Source organism: Rhinolophus ferrumequinum, chromosome 9 (genome assembly GCF_004115265.2).
Source record: "Rhinolophus ferrumequinum isolate MPI-CBG mRhiFer1 chromosome 9, mRhiFer1_v1.p, whole genome shotgun sequence".
Lineage (NCBI taxonomy): Eukaryota > Metazoa > Chordata > Mammalia > Chiroptera > Rhinolophidae > Rhinolophus > Rhinolophus ferrumequinum.
In genome coordinates this window covers 38618527-38638516 of record NC_046292.1, presented here as the reverse complement: position 1 = coordinate 38638516, position 19990 = coordinate 38618527, and the positions used below count along the sequence as shown (strand labels likewise).

The following is a 19990-nucleotide window of genomic DNA, read 5'->3' as shown; positions in this document are numbered from 1 at the left end:
AGTCCAAGATCAGGGTGTCAACAAGGTCGGGGGTGGGGGGCGGCCCTCTTCTGGGTTGCAGGCTTCTAGCTTCACGTGGCAGAAGGGGACATGCTAGCTCTCTGGGGCCTCTTTTATAAGCGCACTGCTTCTGTTCATGAGGACTCTGCCCTCATGACCTAATCACTTCCCAGAGGCCCCACTTCTTAATACCACCTCACTGTGCTTTAAGATTTAGCATGTGGATTTGGGCGGCGGGGGGAGAAAAGCAAACAGACCAGAACAATAATCCAGGGAATTTTGATGTAGAACAATCAACCCTGGAATATATCTTGGTGAAGTTCCTGAGCTTGAATTATAAAGAAAGAATCTGATATGTTTCCAGGCAGAATAAAAGCAAATTCAAGTGCCAGGAGAAATAAATTAGGCTGGCCTCAGACTTCTCTCATTACTACTGCTAGACCACAGTAGAGCAATGTCCACAAATCTCTGAGGTAAAGAGATTGAAACACAAGAATCTGAAAGCCAGCCAGGTATCCTTCAGGGTTAAAGACTACAGACTGGCATCTGCATGCATGTAAGACTTCATGGAATACAGGGTCCATGTGCCCTTCTAGAAAAAACTACTTGAGACTTTCAGTGATGTCATCTATATGGTAAGTGGGTATCCTGGAATCATTCCTCAATCGAACACCTAATAATGTTGGATAAAATACTTTAATACACCTTTTTAAAGTAATGGCTGAGCTTACCAGAAGTGAAATACATAGTCTGTGGCCGAGAACAAATTGACAGCCCGACTCTAGGGCTGTGAACAAGCATTAAAGTGGGTGGGTCATTCCGGGGGCATCTGCTAATTCCTGAGTCAGAGCTTTGGTTTCCTAGGACTTCTGCCAGGCATACAAGGCAATGTCTTTTGTCTACCAGAATGGGTTGTAGGCTCATTGCCCTACATAAAGCTGGGTACTGCAAAGGGCATCACTCTCAGAGAACAAATGAGCTAGGGGAAAAACCCTCCTGTCTAAAGCAGACAGACATGGGTGATGAAGTTGATTCAAAAGTTGATTCTCTGACTGCAAACTCTACTCAGAGCTGGACAGGACATACTAACAAGCTTCTTTCACTTTCCAGTAGTTTACCTTAGCCAAGCAGAATGGGTTCATTCTTGCTATCTAGACCCACAGAGGTCATCTTCAAAGAGAAAAGCCCTTTCTCTATGAATTAGAATTGAGTCCAAATGCTTGCTGTCCCCTGTACGTGTTCTTTTTTCCACCTTTGTCCATGAAGTTTTTTCTACTTAAATGCCCTTCTCCCCGTGTTCTCCATGTTCCCATCCCAAACTATGGAAGTTCTGGGCATCCTTGAGAACCAAGCCCCAAAGGCCAACACCTCCATAAAGCTTTCCCAGATCCACCTAGCTCAGAGGGATTGCTCTCTGAACTCCCTGAGCATTTAGTCTTTACCTCAGCTCCAACCCATCGTATTCCGCCTTGAATTCTCACAGTGTTCATTTGGTCTCCCATGAGCTTAAGTTGCTGGGGGACAACAGTGGGACCTTGTCCATCTTTGCATCACTCAGCACCCAGAAAAGAATCAATGCTCGATTAATGTCTGATACATTATATTGAAGAGAATTGAATTGGAACACTTGGGGTCTGTTTTATTAAACTGAAAACTCCTCAGTTCCAGCTACTGTTATTTGTGAAAACGGGGAGGTTTCTGTGCATTTATAGATATGAGTTGGAGGACCATCTGAGACGCGATTGAGAGGCACATGGTCTTATAAGCTCTCTCCTCTTGTGGAACTTAGGACTTAGAAAGGACAGTGCTCAGCTGTGCTTCACAAGTCCCACCATTTTCACAGAGCCTCATTCTCAGTATACCCTCACAAACGCATACTAGTATTGATCAGTAGCTTTGGCAGGTTGACGAATTTTTATTGTGTCCCTACTTGTCCTGTCTTCTTTCCACCCCCTGTACCCTACAAAGGGAGACCGAGGAGGCAGTCATGGAACAATAATGATGATAATAATAGCCAACACTTCCATGGCATTTTCTCCAAGCTAGGCACCGTTCTGAGTGCTTTACTCATGCATCCTCTCGATGGCGTAGATGCTATTGGTATCCCACTTTATAGTTCAAGATGTCAAGGCAGCTTAACCACTCACACCACCAGCGAGTACAGGACTCTGGCCTTGGAGTTAGAGATGGGGTCTGAATCTCAGCTTATTACTTACTCATTCTGAGCCCCTCCACAAATTAGTTAATGCTGAGCCTTGACTTCCTCATCTGTAAAATGGGGGTAATCTCTTTGCGATCTATAGAGGTTAAATAAGATAACCTATCTGAAAGTGCCTGTGTCTGGTAGATGACTAATGAGAGCTGTTTTAAAAGAGTAAAATGGCACATTAATAATACTAGCATTGTAGCAACTAAGGCAGAGCCAAGGAGAATGTGTTTTCATGTCAGAAAAATGTCTCCCAAGTCCATTCTTTTATGTCATGTTGTGAAGCTACTTTGATCCCAATGTGAAAAATTCTCCAGCGGGAGTTCACAAGACAAAACCACATTTGACATGTAACACACAGAGACTGAGTGTTCTTCCCATCAAATGAGGCCACTTCCAGCATATGGTATTTTTGCTGATCAGATTACTGTACATTAGGGTATAATAAAAGATAGAACAGTCTGACACGTATTGGAAAAGAAAATGTAAAGATCACACCGAGGCCATCCCCAATAGGCTGATATATTTTAATCATTCTGTATTAGTTTGCTGCCTCTTAAAATATTTTTTTCAAGTCAAGTCACAGCTGTGTGTACTTTAGGCTGTGGCCGTCATCAACAAATATGAAAAGAAGCAGAGTTAAAACAAATGAATAGCAATGGTAATCCATTAGTCTGATATAATTTAACACAAATGACCATTAAGAGACTTGAAAAAAAACAAAACAAATAAGAGAAACTGAATTTCAAATATGAGCTTTTGCATAACTGGATGACAGCTTTGCTGGGGCCTATTGTCCAGTTTGGTCAAGGTTATAATTTTGGGGGAAGCCACTCCTCCCCCTCAAGTGAGTCTGTTGATACGAGTAAGTAAAGGTAGTGGAAGAGTCCAGGGTATAGAGAGCCAGATTTCTATGAAATATATTCAAAGATGGTAAAGTGAATACCCTCCTCCTTTGTGATGGAATTGGAGATATGTTACCATGGAAACTCATCCCTCACCACCACCACCACCACCACCACTGTCTGGTTTCAGTCTTTTGGCAAGGAAAGGATTACTATCTTTCCTGTCTCCTCCCATCCTTACTCCCTCCCTTCCAATTCTTCTTCTCTCTCTAAATACCTGGAGTCCTCCCATCTTTGGCTCTAAAAGCCAGTTTAGTGCCTTAATGATCAATTCCATAAATGGCAAATTTGGTAAAATGCATTTACCTCCTATAAGGGATGCTGTATCTAAGGGCTAGAGTGGCTAGAGAGAGAGAGCACACCTCAGAAGGACGCCCGTGGAATGTGACTGTCGCACACTCTGAGACGTCATGCAATGAAAGTGGTCTCCACAGTGGAGGCAGTGTGGAGTTGTCCATTCCCTAACACTCAGCTTACTTGTTGCATCATTTTGATTATAACAATTGTTTGCTTAGATCGGAACTATCTGAGCCTGGGACTCCACTGTCAAGAGATAAAAGCCAGCTGGTTGTGGGGACAGCCAAGCCTTGTGCAGCACCCTGTGGGTCACTTGGAGCTGGGGGATCTGTCCAGATTAACTGTGGAGCTTTTCCAGAACAGCACGAACTTCCTCTGGGTGATAGTTCCAAGGGCCAGATTTACCCTGCAAGAAAAAGGAATCAGCATTCCCAGATATCTGACTTGCAGGAGACGAGGGCTAGTGCTAGCTCTGGGGGCGTCATTAGGATGGTTTTGTCCGTGGTAGATACAGCCAGGAGGTAGGTGCGATCACCCAGGGAGAGTGTATGGAGTGGCACCAATATTCAATGGGAGGACTGGGCAGAGAAGTAGGAAAACCGGAGCTGGTCAAGGGACTAGAGTTTCTAAAGGAGAAAGAGGTCTATACGAATAAGCTTTTCTTGCATAATCAGACCTTCGGACTGGCCTTATCTTCTCCACCCCTCACATCAAGTTCTTTCCATTCCACACAGAACCAGCTCCGCCTCTCCAATCCCACAGCCCTTGTTCCACCTTCTTCATCTTCTTGGGCAGCTGTCACACCTCCTGACTATCCCCAGTTTTCTTTTCTTTTTTTTTTTTTTTTTAAAGATTTTATTGAGGAAGGGGAACAGGACTTTATTGGGGAACAGTGTGTACTTCCAGGACTTTTTTCCAAGTCAAGTTGTTGTCCTTTCAGTCTTAGTTGTGGAGGGCGCCGTTCAGCTCCAGGTCCAGTTGCCGTTGTTAGTTGCAGGGGGCACAGCCCACCATCCCTTGTGGGAGTCAAACCGGCAACCTTGTGGTTGAGAGGACGCGCTCCAACCAACTGAGCCATCCAGCAGCTCAGCGGCAGCTGCTCCCCTGCTCCCTCCAGTTCATCCTTCCCCTGATAGCCAGTGATCTTTTTAAAGTAAGGATCTGATCAGGCCTCTCCCCTGCTCAAATCTCTTTAATGGCTCTCCTTTGCTCTAAGATGAAGGCCAGGCTCCTTGGTCGAGAGTGAGACCCCTGTAGCCCAAATGCCCTCAATTCTCCAATCACACCCTGCCATAACATGCCTCAGTGCCTTTGTCCACCCTTTTCCCAATATTTGTAATAATTTTCACCCACCATGCTCACTAGTCTGGTTCCTTATCCTTTAAGGCCCAAGCAATTGTCACCTCCTCTGAAAAGCCTACCCTTCCCCAGGCATCAGAAAATTAATATTCTGAGAGTTAAATCTGTCCTGAGACCTCCACACCCTTTCGTTTACATATTGTCTATGTCATTTTTGTGCTATGCCTGCAGAACAGAATCATTGCAACAGGGATTGTTAGGCCCACAGAGTCAAAAATATTTACTTACTGTCTGGCCATTTACAGGAAAGGTTTTCTGACCCTTGCTCTGGAGTATCACAGCATGTGGGATACTGTAACACTCTCTTTGGGTCTTCCTTTTCTCCCAGACCGTGAGCAACTTGAAGTAAGTGTGGACCATTTTAAAACTCATTTTTGTGTTTCTAGTACTTGCACAGGGCCTAACCCAGGGTAGGGACTCAGTGCCCAGCTTGCCTCTATTGTGCCATCTTGGAGCTCTGTCTCAGGGGAAGGGAAAGGAAGACCCTGAATCCTTGTGCTGTGCCCCTTGGCACCCTGGGGGTTCATCTGCAAGTCCTTGCTTGTTTCACCTGCATACATAGGGCTAGCTGGACCCACGGGCAGAGGTGCAGCCACACGGCTTCCTGTGCTCTGCAGGCTGGAAATCCCTTCAGCAGCTGTAAAACTTAGTTTCTGCCCTCAGGGGAGGCCAGTAGTGCCCAAGGGGTCAGAGGCTGTGCTTACACCCCTCACCTTGGCCCAGCTGGAAGCCTTGAGAGGAACACAATCCTTCCAGAAAGGAAGCCTGGCCTCAATTCCTGCTTCAGCATTTCCAGCTCCGAACTGCTAGGTTAGTTCTCTTCTGGCCTCCTCTTACCCTCCCCCCTCCCACCCCTCCACTCCGCCCCAGGTACAGGCCTGCCTTGGAGATGAGCTGCTTCAGACCCTCCCACTCCTAACTCATCTCATCCAGAGGATTTGGAGTTGAAATCAGAGCCTTGTCCACTGTGACCTTGGGCAAGTCAGTTCTCTCTGAGCATTGTTTATAAAATAGAAACAACATTCTCCATCTCTCAGCTTTAAACTAAACTGGGGCTGAACCAGTCTTCTGGGTTCAGAAGGCCGCCAGGTTAGGGACTTTCCGGTGCCTTATCTTGTCCCCTGTGACATAGGGCCCAACATCTCTATTTTGCAGAAGAGGAAACCGAAGCTCCAAGAGAGGAAATGACTTGCCCATGGTCACATGGCTGGTAAATGGCTGGGCAGCGATTTGAACCCAGGTCTGTCTGTACAAAGCCCTCTCTTTGCCCTTTGGCCTCCCTGGGCCCCTGCCCTCCAGGGAGTGGAGGGGTCCCCACCTTGTAGAGGATCCTGCCCTCCTGGAGCACGTAGAGCCTCTCAGGCAGCGCCGCGTAGAGCTGGCTACTCTGGTTCTTCATTGTATCCACCACCACAGGGCACTGGGGGCGCCTGTCCAACAGCAGGTGGGCTGCCTGCAGGCGGTCCTGGAGGTTCCGGTGAGTCCTGATGTTCACGTTGTTCTTAAAAGCCCAGCCATCTACAAGAGAAAGGCCAGGCAGCAGACCCCACAGGCATGGCATACCCTTCCTGCAGACTAATCCCCCCCACATACACTTTTAACTGAGGGTCCCAGAGGAAGGAGCCCTTGGCTATGATTTGGCCCAGTTTCCTATTATGGACAAATGCACAAGATCACATAGGGAGTTAGTGGTTGGCCCAGAACTGAAGCCGATAGCTCCTGATTCCCAGACCCCGGCTCTTCAATGTGAGGCAGCCCAACAGACCAGTGCTTCTCAAACTCTAATGTGCCAATGAATTACTCAGGGACCTTGTTAAAAGAAGATTCTGATTCGGTCTGTTTAGGGTGGCACTGAGTCTAGCTAGCTCCCAGGATGTCAAGGCTCCTGGTGCCTGGACCTCACTCCGTGAGGCGAGGGTCTAAAGCAATAGTACCCTTAAGTGTGAGCTGCCCAGACCGGCAGTGTCAGCAGCACCTGGGAGTTTGTCAGGAATGCAAATTCTCAGGTCCCACCTTAGACTGGCCAGGAATGGGGCCCACCAATCTGTTTTAACAGCCTTCCAGATGATTCTAACACATGCCAAAGTTTGAGAACTACTGCTCTAGAGTCTATAGACAATTTCCCTCTTCTAATTATTCTCCACCAGACTGTTCTTTCCAAAATGTAAATCTGACCATGTCACGCTCCTGCTTAGATCTTTCAATGGCTCCCTCTTGCCCTCAGGATAAATCCCAAGCCTCTCAGTGTGGCCTACCAGGTTCTCAGTGAGCTGGCCCATCTCTCCATCCTTCCTCCAACTTTTTGCTCCAGCAGGTAGGTGTAATACTTGGGGTTCCTTGACCCACTCACCCCCATGCTGTCTCTCATTTCGCCCTTTTCTACTCCACACAAACCACAGCTCCTGCTTCCAGCTGTGGTGTGTATAGAGTAGGACCTTTTCTTTTCTTCTTTGCTGCTGCTGCAGCTCATGTGTTGGCTGTGCTGACAGCCTCATGATAAGGCGCTCAGGGTAAAGTCAGAGCCAAGTACAACTGCTAGCCTGGCCGTCACCCTTATTGTCATCCGCGACCCACCCCCCCACCACGCCATCTTCCTGCCTCCTGATCTTACTACCTTCTAACTTATCATCCAGAAATCTCTGACAATGATTTCTAACACAAAATTTGTTCATATTTTTTCTCTGCTTAAAAACCAATTGCTCCTTAGCACAGCGTTTAATGGGCCCTGTCATCTCTCCCAGCCTACATTTCCAATCACAGCTGCCAGTCCTTTCCACATCTAGCCAAAGTGGACTCTGTCTCAAATGACCCTGGCACCTCTCGCCTCCTGCTGTTTATCACCTCTTCCATATTTGAAATCCTATCCGTCTTTTTAAGGCTCAGCTCTAATGGGGCTTCTCACCTTTGGTACTATTGACATTTTGGGCCAGATAATTCTTTGTTGTGGGGGCTACCCCTGTGTTGTAGGATGTTGAGCCGAATGGAATCTAGCCTCTACTTACTGGATATCAGTAGCACCCCCCGCCACGCCACCAATTTGTGACAACTGAAAATGTCTCCAGACATCGCAAAAATCCCCTGGAGGAAAAAATTACCCTCAGTTGATGTGGGGACAGAGTCCCAGAGAGCAGTTTCCAAGCTCTCGGTCTCACGTAGAAAGTGCTGGCTCAGGTAGTAGATGGCCATCAGCTGTGACTAATTGGCCGTCAGCTGTAACCAGTGAGCCATTGGCCATTGATATAACTGCCGTGGCTACGTTAGCAGAAAGATGGTGGCTGAGCTAGCAAGCACGGATTGCAGTTAGCACGGCAGATTGCAGCTAGCAAGTGAGGTTTGTTGGCAGAGAAGCGGACGGCAGGTTGCGGATCCTGTAGCTCCTACTTCCTGTGTCTCCAACCCAGCCGCCAGCAAGAATATAGTGGTATGACTCCCCTATCCATGGCTCTGTGGGTGTTCCTTTTTGGCCTCACCCTATCCTGCATCCTTGTGTGGGAAGCAGGAGCTGAGACCCTGCATGATAGTTGAGAACCACTGCTCTAGTAACACCTTCTCGGGAAGCCTTCCCTGACCCTCAGCTGTGTGATATTGGGCAAGCTCTTTATGCCTCTTTAAATTCTCAGTTTTCCCATCTGTTAAATGGGTTTAATAGAACCCCTATGGCTGAGGCTTAAATGAGACAACCTATGGAACTCCCAGTGCTCTGCCTGGTTCATACAAGCTGCCCCAAAAATACTGGTTTATTTTGCCTGATTGCCCCCAAATAACAGACAGGTGGGAAAGAACCTAGTTTTTATTCTATACCACAGGTTATTTGCTACTGTGCTTTGGAAATCCCCCTTCTAAAACAAAACCATTTAAGGCTGCTTAGCTTTAAATGAAAGGAGATTTTCAATTGGCATCATTGGCCAAAGTGCTCTCCTGCCTACTGCTTACAGGAGGTGACACTTATTAGCTAATGGGCCCACAGGTTGAGAAAATGACCATAAACTGCTACTGGCCCCAGTTCTCCCGAGCCTGGAACCCAGAAGGCCTGTGTTTACAATAATAGTTGCCACCCAGGTTAATGTAAGCTTAAGTCGGCCAGCAGAATTGGCTCCCCCTCCACAGTGTTTCCAAGTCCTCTGCTCAGGACCCTGCCCCCAAGAAAAACCGGTATTTAAAGTCTTCATTACTCCCCCCAGGACATCAAGACTGTGTAGATGACAATAACACCAGCTTCGATTTGCATCCTGTTTAGGCCGTCAGTCTCACCCACCCACTAGCTTACTGGAGCTTCAGGGCAGCCTCCTCTGGGAGGCCCAGCAGAGGTTCTCCTCCACATCCTGCAGCTGAGAACATGGAGGCCCAGAGGGGAGCACTGACTTGCCTCCCAGCTTCAGCTGTGAGTTCCTTAGAGACAGGAACTATGTGTATGTTTCATCTCTATATCCCCAGGCTGAGCGCAGGACTGGGCACATTGCAAGCACTTGTTACATATTGCAGAAATAGTGACTCTGCGAGGGCAGTGTTATCATCCGATTTTAGTGGCACAGAAGTGGGCATGGAAGGTCAGTTGCCCCAGGTCCTGTGGCCAGCACGTGATGGAGCTGGGACTCACACTCAGGCCTGAAACTCCAGAGTCTGTTCCTCTCACCACCCCTCGTGCTTCCCCATAATGGCCTGGGCAGTCGTGGGGTGTGGGAAGAAGGAAGCCAACTGATTGGGGCCAGAGAACCCAGAACTCCTAGGATCGGTGACACTGGCTCTATGCGCTTTAATTCTGAAGTTCAGGCCATATCCACTTCTGATGAACAGAAACAAGCACCCTGGGGAAGGAGGTGGGGAGGAGGAAGAAATGCCCAAACTAGGAGTGACAAAGCACAGAGGCACGGAATCAGTCTGTCAGGACAGACAGGAAGCCTTTCCTCAATGGATGAGGTGAATAGGCCTGGGTTGTGGAAAGGGTTCAACTTGCTGGGTCTGATTCCAGGAGAAATGGGTCAGGAGGCAGGTATCAGGACCGGAAACAAATTCTATGATGCTCTGAGCCCTCTCTTTACAGTTTGTAGCTTGTTCTTTTAGAGAGTAAAGCTGGGTTCTCTAGGGCCCAGCAGCCTCCACAGCACCCTGGAAGCTGGTTAGACAGGCCAAACCTCAGGTCCCTTTACAGCCCCCTGAGCCAGTGTCTGCATTTCAGCCAGCTCCCAGGTGAGCTGAGCACATCTTAAAGTTTGAGAAGTGCTGCCGCCCCAGGAGGTTCAACCAGCTTCGGCTGAGTTTCAGCTCTCGGCTCTGACGAGATCAAGGCCTCATCTCTTCTCAACCATGGAGACTACAGACACCTACATACCTAGAGGCTCCCCAAGTTCTCTCTTTAACTGACAGCTACTGCTCTCCCAAGGGGGTATGTAACAAAGAGGTAGATTGTGCTTGTGTTTGCGCTCCTACGTATTACCTGTGCTATTTAAATGTTGTTATGGAAATTTTCAAATATACATGAAAGTAGAGACAACTGCCCTAATGAACCTCTGTGTACCTATTTCCCAACGTTAATATTTTAAGTTGCCCCAAATTCTTAATGAGGACAGAAGCTGCCAGTTAAGTGAATACAGTATTACGTTGAAAGCAGTTCTCAAACCTTTGGGTGCGTATAAAACAAGATGAAATGAGCCCGGGGGGGGGAGGGGGGCCCTGGAATACTCATCTTCAACAAGCAACTCAGGTGGCTCTGATGCCAGGGACCCAGGGACCACACTGGAGAAAGGCTCCTAGCCAACTTTGCTGGTAGTGAGTTAATAGCAATCTCTACACGTACACCACGTGGATAAGCCAGCAAGGCTAATAGTGGCCTAAAACTCTCTCATTCACCCAGCTTTTACTGAGCTCTGTCTGTGACACGGACTCTGCCAGGTGCTGGGTGACAAGGACGAATCTTGTGGGGAGATGGGTGAGAAAACAACATCCTACTTGGCTGCCTGAGCCTTCTTGCCTTTTTCAATCTCTGGGTTTGAGAGTTGGGCCAAATTTATGGGATTGATCCCCATGAAAACCAGGGACATTGAAGTGTGTCTGACCCTTTTGTAAAATTCATGGGGCTTAGACCAAGCTGTAGAAGTTTCAGGGAGGGACATGTCTGCCCATTGCAAGGAAGGGCTTTCTCACAAATAGCCGTAATGAAGATGGGTGACCAACTGTTAGGGGCTGAAGAAAGGATTCCTGCCCCCCAGGTAAAGCCTGGCCTGGGGAAGTGGTTCTCCAGGTGTGGTCCCCAACACCCGGAGTTTGTTAGAAATGCAAATTCTCAGGCTCCAGGCCAGACCTGACAAACTCTGGGGTGAGGTTCAGAAGTCTGTTATAACAAGCCTTCCAGGTGCTTCTCTTACTCACTAACGCTTGGGAACCACTGACCGAGATGAATCACAGTGTCCCTTTGCGCTTGGAGGGTCTTAGGATGAATTTCACAAATAGCTATATAGCAGTCATTTCATTTGTGACGTTTCAGGTCTAAGTTCCTTGTAATTGTGCTCATATTAGTTCCTCTCCCTTGATTTCTCTACTTATCCATTCAGAAAGTCAAATGATTTCCCTGCTAGACCCTGTCACTCCAGGTTTTCTGCTCTGTGTGCCTGGTTGGAAGCACAGACTGAGGTAGCGTGTGATGGGTGAACCGAGCGGTGGGTGAACCTAGCAGGGACCGGGAGATGGTGGGATCTCAGTGAATAACGGCTCTTTCCCTCTCATATGCCTCTCCCCACCCCCAACCTTGGGACAAGGGGAGAGAGAAAACGGGGCAGGAGGAGGTAGAGTCAGGCAATCTTTCTGTACCTGATGCGTGTGCTTCTTCAATGTAAATGATGAGAAAATCTGCTATGGAACTAAAGTCTTCAATCAGTCTCTTGAATTGGTCCAATTTGAGAAGAAATGAAGGTCAGGTACAACTTCCAAAATTCAGCACCAATGGCCGGTTGTCTGAAACAGAAACGGAACCGCCATCAACCAACCAATAATCTACACACAGCATTTCTTTTCGAGCACCATCTTCCCTCCAGCATCCACTTCTATTTATTTCCCCTCTAATGTAGATCCAGGGCACAGTGAGGGGCTGAAGCTTAGAAAACGTGACTTAGCAGAGGCTGGATCCAGTTTACTCCCCTCTAAAATGAACAGTTTTAGTCTCAGGAGGTCTCAGCAGGCCACCTGCCGTCGCTGGGTGGGAATCAAAAGAATGATAAGAGTCCCTTTCATTGTTTATAAGCCAGGCACAGATCCATTCTCTCATGTGATATGATTAGTATCCTGCAAGGTAGATAATTTCCCCCCGTTTTATAGACAAACTGAGCTTTATAAGCTTGCTATATGTCACACAGCAGGTCAGTGGTGGAGTTAAAATTAACACTCTGGCTCCTAGATTCTCAAATCAATGCTCTTTCCATTCAAAGCACCTCAGTCTTCTCATCCATAAATGGTCATAGTAATAATACTTACATTATAGGATTGCTATTAGAATTAAGTAACTTAATACAGATAAGGGCTTAAAATGGTGCCTGATCCATAGTAAGTGCTCAATAAGTGTAAGCTGCTGTTATTAGCTATTATCTGTTCCCTGAGCTATGAAGTGGGGGAGGCAGCGAAGGGGACTCCACAAAGGGGAGTGAAGGGTGGGAGCAGGGCCAGTACGTAATTTGCTGGGTCCAGTGCAAAATGAAAATATAGAACCCCTTGTTCAAAAAGTGGGGGGAAAGTACCTTAAGTTGATTAAAACATAAAGGTTTTTTTCTGTGGTCTCTGTCATGCCCTGGGATGGTGCTTTTTCACTGCTATTTGATGGTGCACTCCCCTGGACACAGGGCTATCCATAGGGTGAATGCAGACCCTCACAGTCTCCCAAGAGCCCCGTAACTCAGTGCGCATGTGTATGTGTGTCTGTGGCCACTGCCTACTGGCTTTCCTCTTCCTCCAGCTGCCGGACCAATGCACCATGCCCCAACCAGGAGCGCAGAACTTGAGCCAGACATTTCTCCTTCCCACCTACCCACCACCCCAACCCACAGGTTATTATGAATTCTGTGCAGGGACATGGTAGGTACCTTGATGGGGGAAGGAGGTGGGCAAGAGACTCCTCCTGCCAAGTCACCCCCAGTCACATGTTAAATTGCACCAAGATGCTATCAGCTCAGGGTAGGGATGGCTGCCTCCATGTCCTACCAAGAGATGCTCCAAGATGCCCACACCTGAGCCTGACCTTTCCCACGCCTGGGTCCAGGCCCTGTCTGCAGCCAAAAGGTGGCAGCAGTCCCTGGGTGGGAACAGAAAGAAGGCCAGATGGGCTGGGCACCCAGGAGTGGAAGAGTGGGCCTTGAAAAGCGTGTCTCAGGGAGAGCAGGGACACTGTGGGAGGTGGGATCCTGCAGGAGCCGAGGCTCCAAGTCCCTGGGGCATGTTCCATGGTCCCATCAGCCTTCACTCACCAAATGAAAAGATAAAACTATTAAGAATTTCAAGACAGCTACTATAGAGCACTAAATGGCGAGGAAGGGGTCCTTCTGAATGTGGGACAAGTGTAATTCACTGGTCCCATGCCCATGAAGCTGACCCTGGGCGGGAACCTTCGGCAACTCGCCCAGCGTAGATGGAGGGAAGCTCTAGGCCAGCACCCTGTGGTTACTTATGGCAGAGCAGACATTGTTGAGCCCTTACCGTACATCTATCAGAGCTCGGCACATCCTGCTCTGTGACGTGGCCTGTTGAAGTGTCTGTATCCCCCAGGCTACCCGCTGCCCCGTGAGGGCAGGGCCTTTTCCTCTTTCATCCTCACATCCCTAATATTGAGCACACTCTCATTCCATCTACAAGCATTTACTTAGCACTTATACAAGGATCTCTGTGACACACTGGGAATTCAGCAGAGAACAAGACCAGTAGATCTCTGCTTGCACGCAGTTTGAGGTCTGTCTAACGGGGAGTCAGGCCAAAAAAAACCCCAAGTAAATGCATGAATGAAGTAATTTCAAGTTGCGATAAGTGTTAGGAAAGAGACTATAAAGGAATGACATACTTTAGTCCAGTAGGTCAAAGAAGGCCCCTGAGGAGATGCCATTTAACCTGAGAAATGGAAGAGTAAGAATGAGCCAGCCGGGGCAAAGGGAGGAACAGGGACTTCCAGACAAACAGACTCCATGTACAAAGGCCCTGAGGAGGGACAGGACTTGGTGTGTTCAAGGACCCGCAAGGCCACTGTGACCGGAGTCAGGCTGGGGGTGGTGGTTGGAGAGGTAGTTACGGGCCAGAACAGGCAGGCCCTCCTGTACCGTGAAGAATCTGAATTTTATTCTAGGTACAATGGGATGTCATGGAGATACAAAGCAAGGATGGTGGATATTTGTTACAATGTTGCCTGTCAAGCTCCCAACTCTCCTTCCTACTTGGAATTCACTATTCTGTGTAATAGTGATGCGAGTATGCCCATCCTTTCCCTATGGATGACAGAGAGGCCAGGTCTATTCTTTGCCCTCAGCAGCCAAGGCACAGGCAGTGACCCAGGCTGGCTAACTAGACCTTCCCACATAGATCTTTGATTCTGGAGTCATTGAGATGGCAGAATTAATCCACAGCCCTCTCAGGGATGGCAGAATCCTACAGTGATGATGAGTTCCTATGGCAACCAAAGTGACAGCAGCCTCCAGGCCTGACTGTTGATGCTAAAAGACAATCCAGGCCCAGTGCTCCAGCTATGGTGGAGTCTGGCAATCCTGCAACATCTTTCTAATATGTCCTTTTGTATATGTATGTGTGCGAGTAAGAAAACTAGAATGAGTTTATGTTGCTTGCAAGCCAGAACCTGACTGCTACGGTAGGGCTGTATAACGAAAAATGATCAAATTTACACAGAAGATCACTCTGGCTACTCTATGGGGAAAGGACTGAGGGTAAGAATGGAAGTGGGGAGACTCAGTTAAGGGGCGTGGGAGAAATTCACATGAATGATAATGGGAGCCTGGGCTAGGGTGTGGGCAGTGGAGAAGGGAAAAGCTGGAATCGACAGGACTAGCTGATGGAAGGGGAACAGAGGGCATATTAACTTACTTGTGGTTAATTTGGTTAGTTATTCCCTCACCTACTTCTGCAAAGGATTTGACGCAGTTTACGCATATAATAAAATACTAAATATATATATATATGTATTTAAAAAATCATGCGCCTCTGGGAGGCGTAGAAGAGGAGGGAAATATGGAACATATATAAAAAGACCTTAAGGTCCCTGCATTTGTTATAACTGAGCTAATAGGACTCTGAATTTCCTGGTGGACAAGTAAAAGGAGAAGCAATTGATTATATAGTCCTCATTTTTCAGTACATGAAGAGAAGTAGGCCAGTTTCCCTGGAAACACAAAGTTCTTGTCCTTGGCTCCCAGATTTTCTCATAGGAGGCCCTAGAGAGCTCTGAGTGGGTCTCAGTGCCTGCTGGCTGATTGCACAAGTCCTCACCCATGTGACAGGGTGGCCCAGGCCTCAGCAGGGAAGGCTTAGAGACCAGTCATGGACAAATGGCTGGCCATTGGCCTGCAATGACCCCGGGGAGTCACCTTTTCAATAAGAATCCAAAAGACTTAAGGTCAGGACCAGCGTTAAATATTAGCTGTCCGGAATTTGTTTTTAATTCGAAAAAAAAGATTCACACCGACTGATTAGGACCTTAAAAGAGATAGAACCATTTGTTTAATTATTTATAGTGGAGTAGGGTGCAATGATCAGTACTGAGGGCAAAGTTTAAACTCAGTTCCCTGCTTTCCTGGAAGCAGAGAGTGGAAGGATGGGTGCAAGGGGTGGCAGTACTGACGCCTTGCGCGTGTCCACAGGCCATGGTGCAGAGAACACCATTTTTTCCTAGAATGGTGGGCAAGGAATGTCAAGTCCAACTTACCTGTATAAATGGAAAAAACAGCTCTGTAGTAGCACTGGACTTGAACCCACCATCATGACCCCTAGACCAGTAAATTAACCCCCATACCAGGCCCTCTCAGCAGAGAAAGCCCATTTATAGTTACTAGATGACATAAGTAGGCTTGGAGAGATTTTAGAAGATATTAAAGGCTAAAATAAATCCTGTTTCAGATAAACGCCTAGGTACTTATAAAATCATCAGATTTGTCTTCTACCACAGTACACCAGTTAATCAATGTTTGCTGTGTGTGTGTGTCTGAGAACATGTGTGTATCATGTGGGTGCATGTACATGCAGGGGATAGGAGGTGGCTGAGAATTTCTCTGAGTCTCTGTTGTCTTACCCAATAACAGAAAGTGCACTAGCTGAGAGTCAGAAGGCACAAGCTCTAGTTCTGGCTAAGAATTCGCTGTGTGACTCCGAGCAAGTAATTTACCTCTCTGGGCCTTTGCATTTAAAAAATGAAAGAGTTGCTTTAGGTTGTCCATAAAGACTCTTCCAGACCTTCTAGTCTGTGGCTCTAAAATGAGTTCAGATTTATACCCAGAGCATACGACAGAGCTTTTTAGTGGCCTAATGGGTTTCCAAAGCAGTTACAGGATATCATTCTCATAAGCAATCCTGATCATGTTAACTCCTTGCTTGAAAATCTTCTTAGAACTCACCAATATCCTCAGATAAAATCTACTCTTTAGTAAGACACATAAGCCCCCACAAACTCTGGTCCCTGATGGTATCTCCAGCCTCATCCTTTGCCCCTTTCTGCCTCCCACACCCCGCTTCTGCCAAACTGACTGAAGCTCCCCATCTCGGACCTCTGCTACTCCTGCCCTTTGTCCTGCGCTGCTCCCACTCCCCCTTCCTCACCCAGCCTAAGACTTCACCGTCCCTGAAAAATCAGCTCACCACCCTTTTCTCCAGGAAGCCTTCCTCTGACCACCTCCCTACCCCACCCCACTTCTTCCAGAGCCCTCTGGCTCTCTCACTACACCCTCTTCCTCTCTGGGTTATGGGATCTTCCAGGACAGAGACCAGTTGTGTTGATTTCTGTACCACCAGCACCTGGCTATTATTTCAGTGGCCTCTGGGTCAATGTGCTGAAAGCCAACTCTATTTCATAAGTAGAGTTTTCTTTTATCTCTTGGGCTCCTTCTCTCTTCTTTCTTCAATCTCAGGTACAACAGCAGGGAAAAGACACAAATACTAGAACAGTCTTTAAAATGTAAATTGGCCCAACTAAAGTGAACAATCAAAAGAAGCAAGTAAATTCTGTGAATTGACCATGAGGCAAGGTGGCCTTCGTGGAACCCATCGATCGTTGATGATTGGTTTTCAGCCAGTTGGCCTGGTTGTCACAGTGCTTGGCACATAGTAGATGCACCATAAAAGTTATGTGTTATTCTTATTGCTCTTATTATTAGTGGTCACTTGGTGAATGTTTATTGACTAGAGGTCATTTGTACACCCTGTTTTAAAACCATGAGCAAAACACTCTTGCCTTTATTTTTGCTTGAAATACTTTTCCCTTTTCTATAATCAAGGTCAGGGATCTTACTTATTCTTCAAGGCCTAGTTCCAAAGCCACCTCTTCCAGGAAAACTTACAAGCCCTGCAGGCAAAGCTCATACCTCGACAGCTTCCCCCATCCCACAGAACTATAAGAATTTGTTTATCGCATCCATCTGTTCTGTGGATACACCAACTCCTTGAGTGAAGCAGCAAGCTCTTACCTAACCATGGCCTCTAGTTGAGGGCCTGGCGCATGGGAGGTGGTCGAGGTGCATGGAAAGAACAAGACAAAGAAGCCCCGATTCTGGGGCTCTGTTATCTTTGCCTCTCAGTTTCCTCCATTTCCCTTATAAACTGAGAGGATTGGATCAGGTCAACATTTCCCAAAGGGTATTCTTTGGAACCAATATGATGATAGACATTTCCTCTGGTGGAGAGTGGGGAGGTGTATGTGTGTGTGTGTGTGTGTGTGTGTGTGTGTGTGTGTGTGTGTTAGGAAAATTTAGCTGTGCTAAATTTTTTTCAAGTTTTGTTTGTTTGTTTTAAGCTTCAGGTCTTCTCAGAGTCTTTTATATGTTCATGTGCACTGGGAATTTCCAGGAGGAGGATATCGTGTGCAGGGTTTCCCAAACTACCATGTTTCCATGAATAATAATTTTCCGTGTTTCCCCGGAAAATAAGCCCTAGCATGATTTTTTAGGAGGACATCCCCTGAACATAAGCCCTAATGTGTCTTTTGGAACACAAGCTAATATAAGACCTGATCTTATTTTCGGGGAAACACGGTACTTCGACTAGGGGACTCTTTGTAATAGTAAAGCATATCTGTGGGATTTGGGCTCCAAAGAACACACTTTGAAAAGCACTAGATTAGCCACTGGCTCCAGGACCTTCTCTACTCTATCTGCTGGGTCTAGTCCCTGGGAACTCAGAGATGAATGAGACACAGTCCTGTTGCTTTCCATCAGGCAGGAAGAAAACACTTGTGCTTAGGCAGCCAGAGACTGAATAGGAAGAATCAGTGTCCGAGGAGAAGTGCAGAGAGTGATGAATCCAGAAGACAGAGAGATCACGTGCCCAGCTGTAGGGATCTGAGACGGCTGGCTTCACAGAAGGGGAGGCAGGAGAGCAGGACCCTGACGATGAGTGGGATTTGGACTGTTGGCGATGGAGGGGAAGAGCCAATAACTTCAGCAAAGGCAGAGAGGGAAAGGCACAAGGGACGTCCGAGGCCCAACAGTTCATCTGCAAGCAATGAGCGTGAGAGGAAGCTTGCAGGTGAAATAGGGAAGGAAAGCTGGACTCAGTCCAAGGAGGACCCTGGGCACAAAGCACAGCCCATGGATGACCTTGAGCATTTGTCCTGAATGCAGAGAGCGGCTGCCGAAGGTTGGTGAGCTGGGGTTGCCGATTGGTCAGGGCTATGCTTGTGGAAGGATAATCTGGCAGCCATTCACAAGTTGGGTGGGAAGAGAGGACAAGAGGGGAGGAGGAAGTCTGGCAGGAAGAGCAGCTATGAGGACAAAAAGAGAAAACTGATCCGACAGGTCTTTAAGAACCCAAGTAGATAGAGCTCGTTTGCCTGGAAGAGAGAGAATATGCATGAGATCTTCAACAAATATTTAGTGAGCAACTACTATGAGTCAGCAGCAGCCATAGGGGCGTAACAGTGGGTTAGCGCGATGGTCTCCATCGGCACAGAACTTGCAGGCTAGTGAGGGTGGCAGACATTAATCAAATACCCACAAATAATTACAAACCAGTACAGGTGCAATAATGAAAAATTCAGGACGTTAAATATATAAGCGGGGGTAACCTAGTGTGGAGGGGTTGGGGTTGGCTTGTCGCAGGAAGTGTCACTGAGCAGCCGTCTGAAGAATGAATGGAGTTGACCAGGCAGCGGGGGTGAAGTGCATCCCAGGCGGAGCGACCGCACAGTAAGAGCGGTGCTGGAGGAGCTGAAGGCCACTGTGGCTGGTTTGTGGTTTGAGTGCCCGGGAAAGTGCTGATGCCACTCAGAAAAGCAGAATCCAGGAGAAGTCCTGGTTTCAGGAAGTGGGAAGAGGACAAGAAGCCAAAAAATTGCAGCTGGAGTTGTAGAAGAATTCAGGACTTTCGAACCCACCTCCCCACCCGCCTGAGCACCCCCATTCCAAGCACTTCTCAAGCTGTATTTGCCTCCTGACCTTGCATGAAGTCCCAAATGTTGCAACTCCGTCCTGAGAGGCACACCACGGGGCAGTTTGGGGCCAGACCCCCTTCCTCAGTCGTGTCCTCCAGTCGCTGCCAACGGACCTTCAGGATGAACCAGAAATACTGGGTGCTGAAGAGGGTTGGGACCCAGTTGTCATAGGAAAAAGTGGGGTTCTTCCGGTTCATGGCCATGATGTGCTGCTTGACTCTCCTGGGACAGAGTATCAGTTGTATTTTGCCCACGGCCACATGTAGGGCCACCTGCAAGAGCACCCAGAGCCTCTTCAGCCACAGCCCTGGCCAGGGCAGCCCCATCTCAGCACAGCCAGAGCTGGCTCTGAGGCCGCTGAGCAGAGAGGCCGCAGCTGGGCGACACTGGGCGGAGCTGAACAAAGGTGCAGGGTGGGAGTAGCCAACCAGGGACAGGAGGAAGATGCCAGGACCAAAGGTGTTTGCCTTCCTGTCAATGGAATGGAAAGTTCCAAACCAGGTACTCAAAGATCTGTTCTAATTATCGCTTCTGATTCTTTGCCTTGACCTTTGAGAGAATCTTGGACTGGAAGATATCAATCTTAAATTCTCCCCCTGGTAAATTTTTAAG

General features: G+C 47.7%; 1 protein-coding gene across 1 annotated transcript; it reads right to left on the bottom strand.

Moving 5' to 3' along the window:
- Positions 1-2714: 2714 nt before the first annotated feature.
- DIO1 (iodothyronine deiodinase 1) lies at positions 2715-19754 on the bottom strand. Its single transcript, XM_033115204.1, has 4 exons — positions 19383-19754; positions 11572-11715; positions 6086-6285; positions 2715-3814 (listed from the first exon to the last, which is right to left on the bottom strand). Exons 1-4 carry the CDS (start codon positions 19702-19704, stop codon positions 3746-3748), a joined length of 735 nt encoding a protein of 244 aa, XP_032971095.1. The 5' UTR covers positions 19705-19754; the 3' UTR covers positions 2715-3745.
- Positions 19755-19990: the final 236 nt, after the last annotated feature.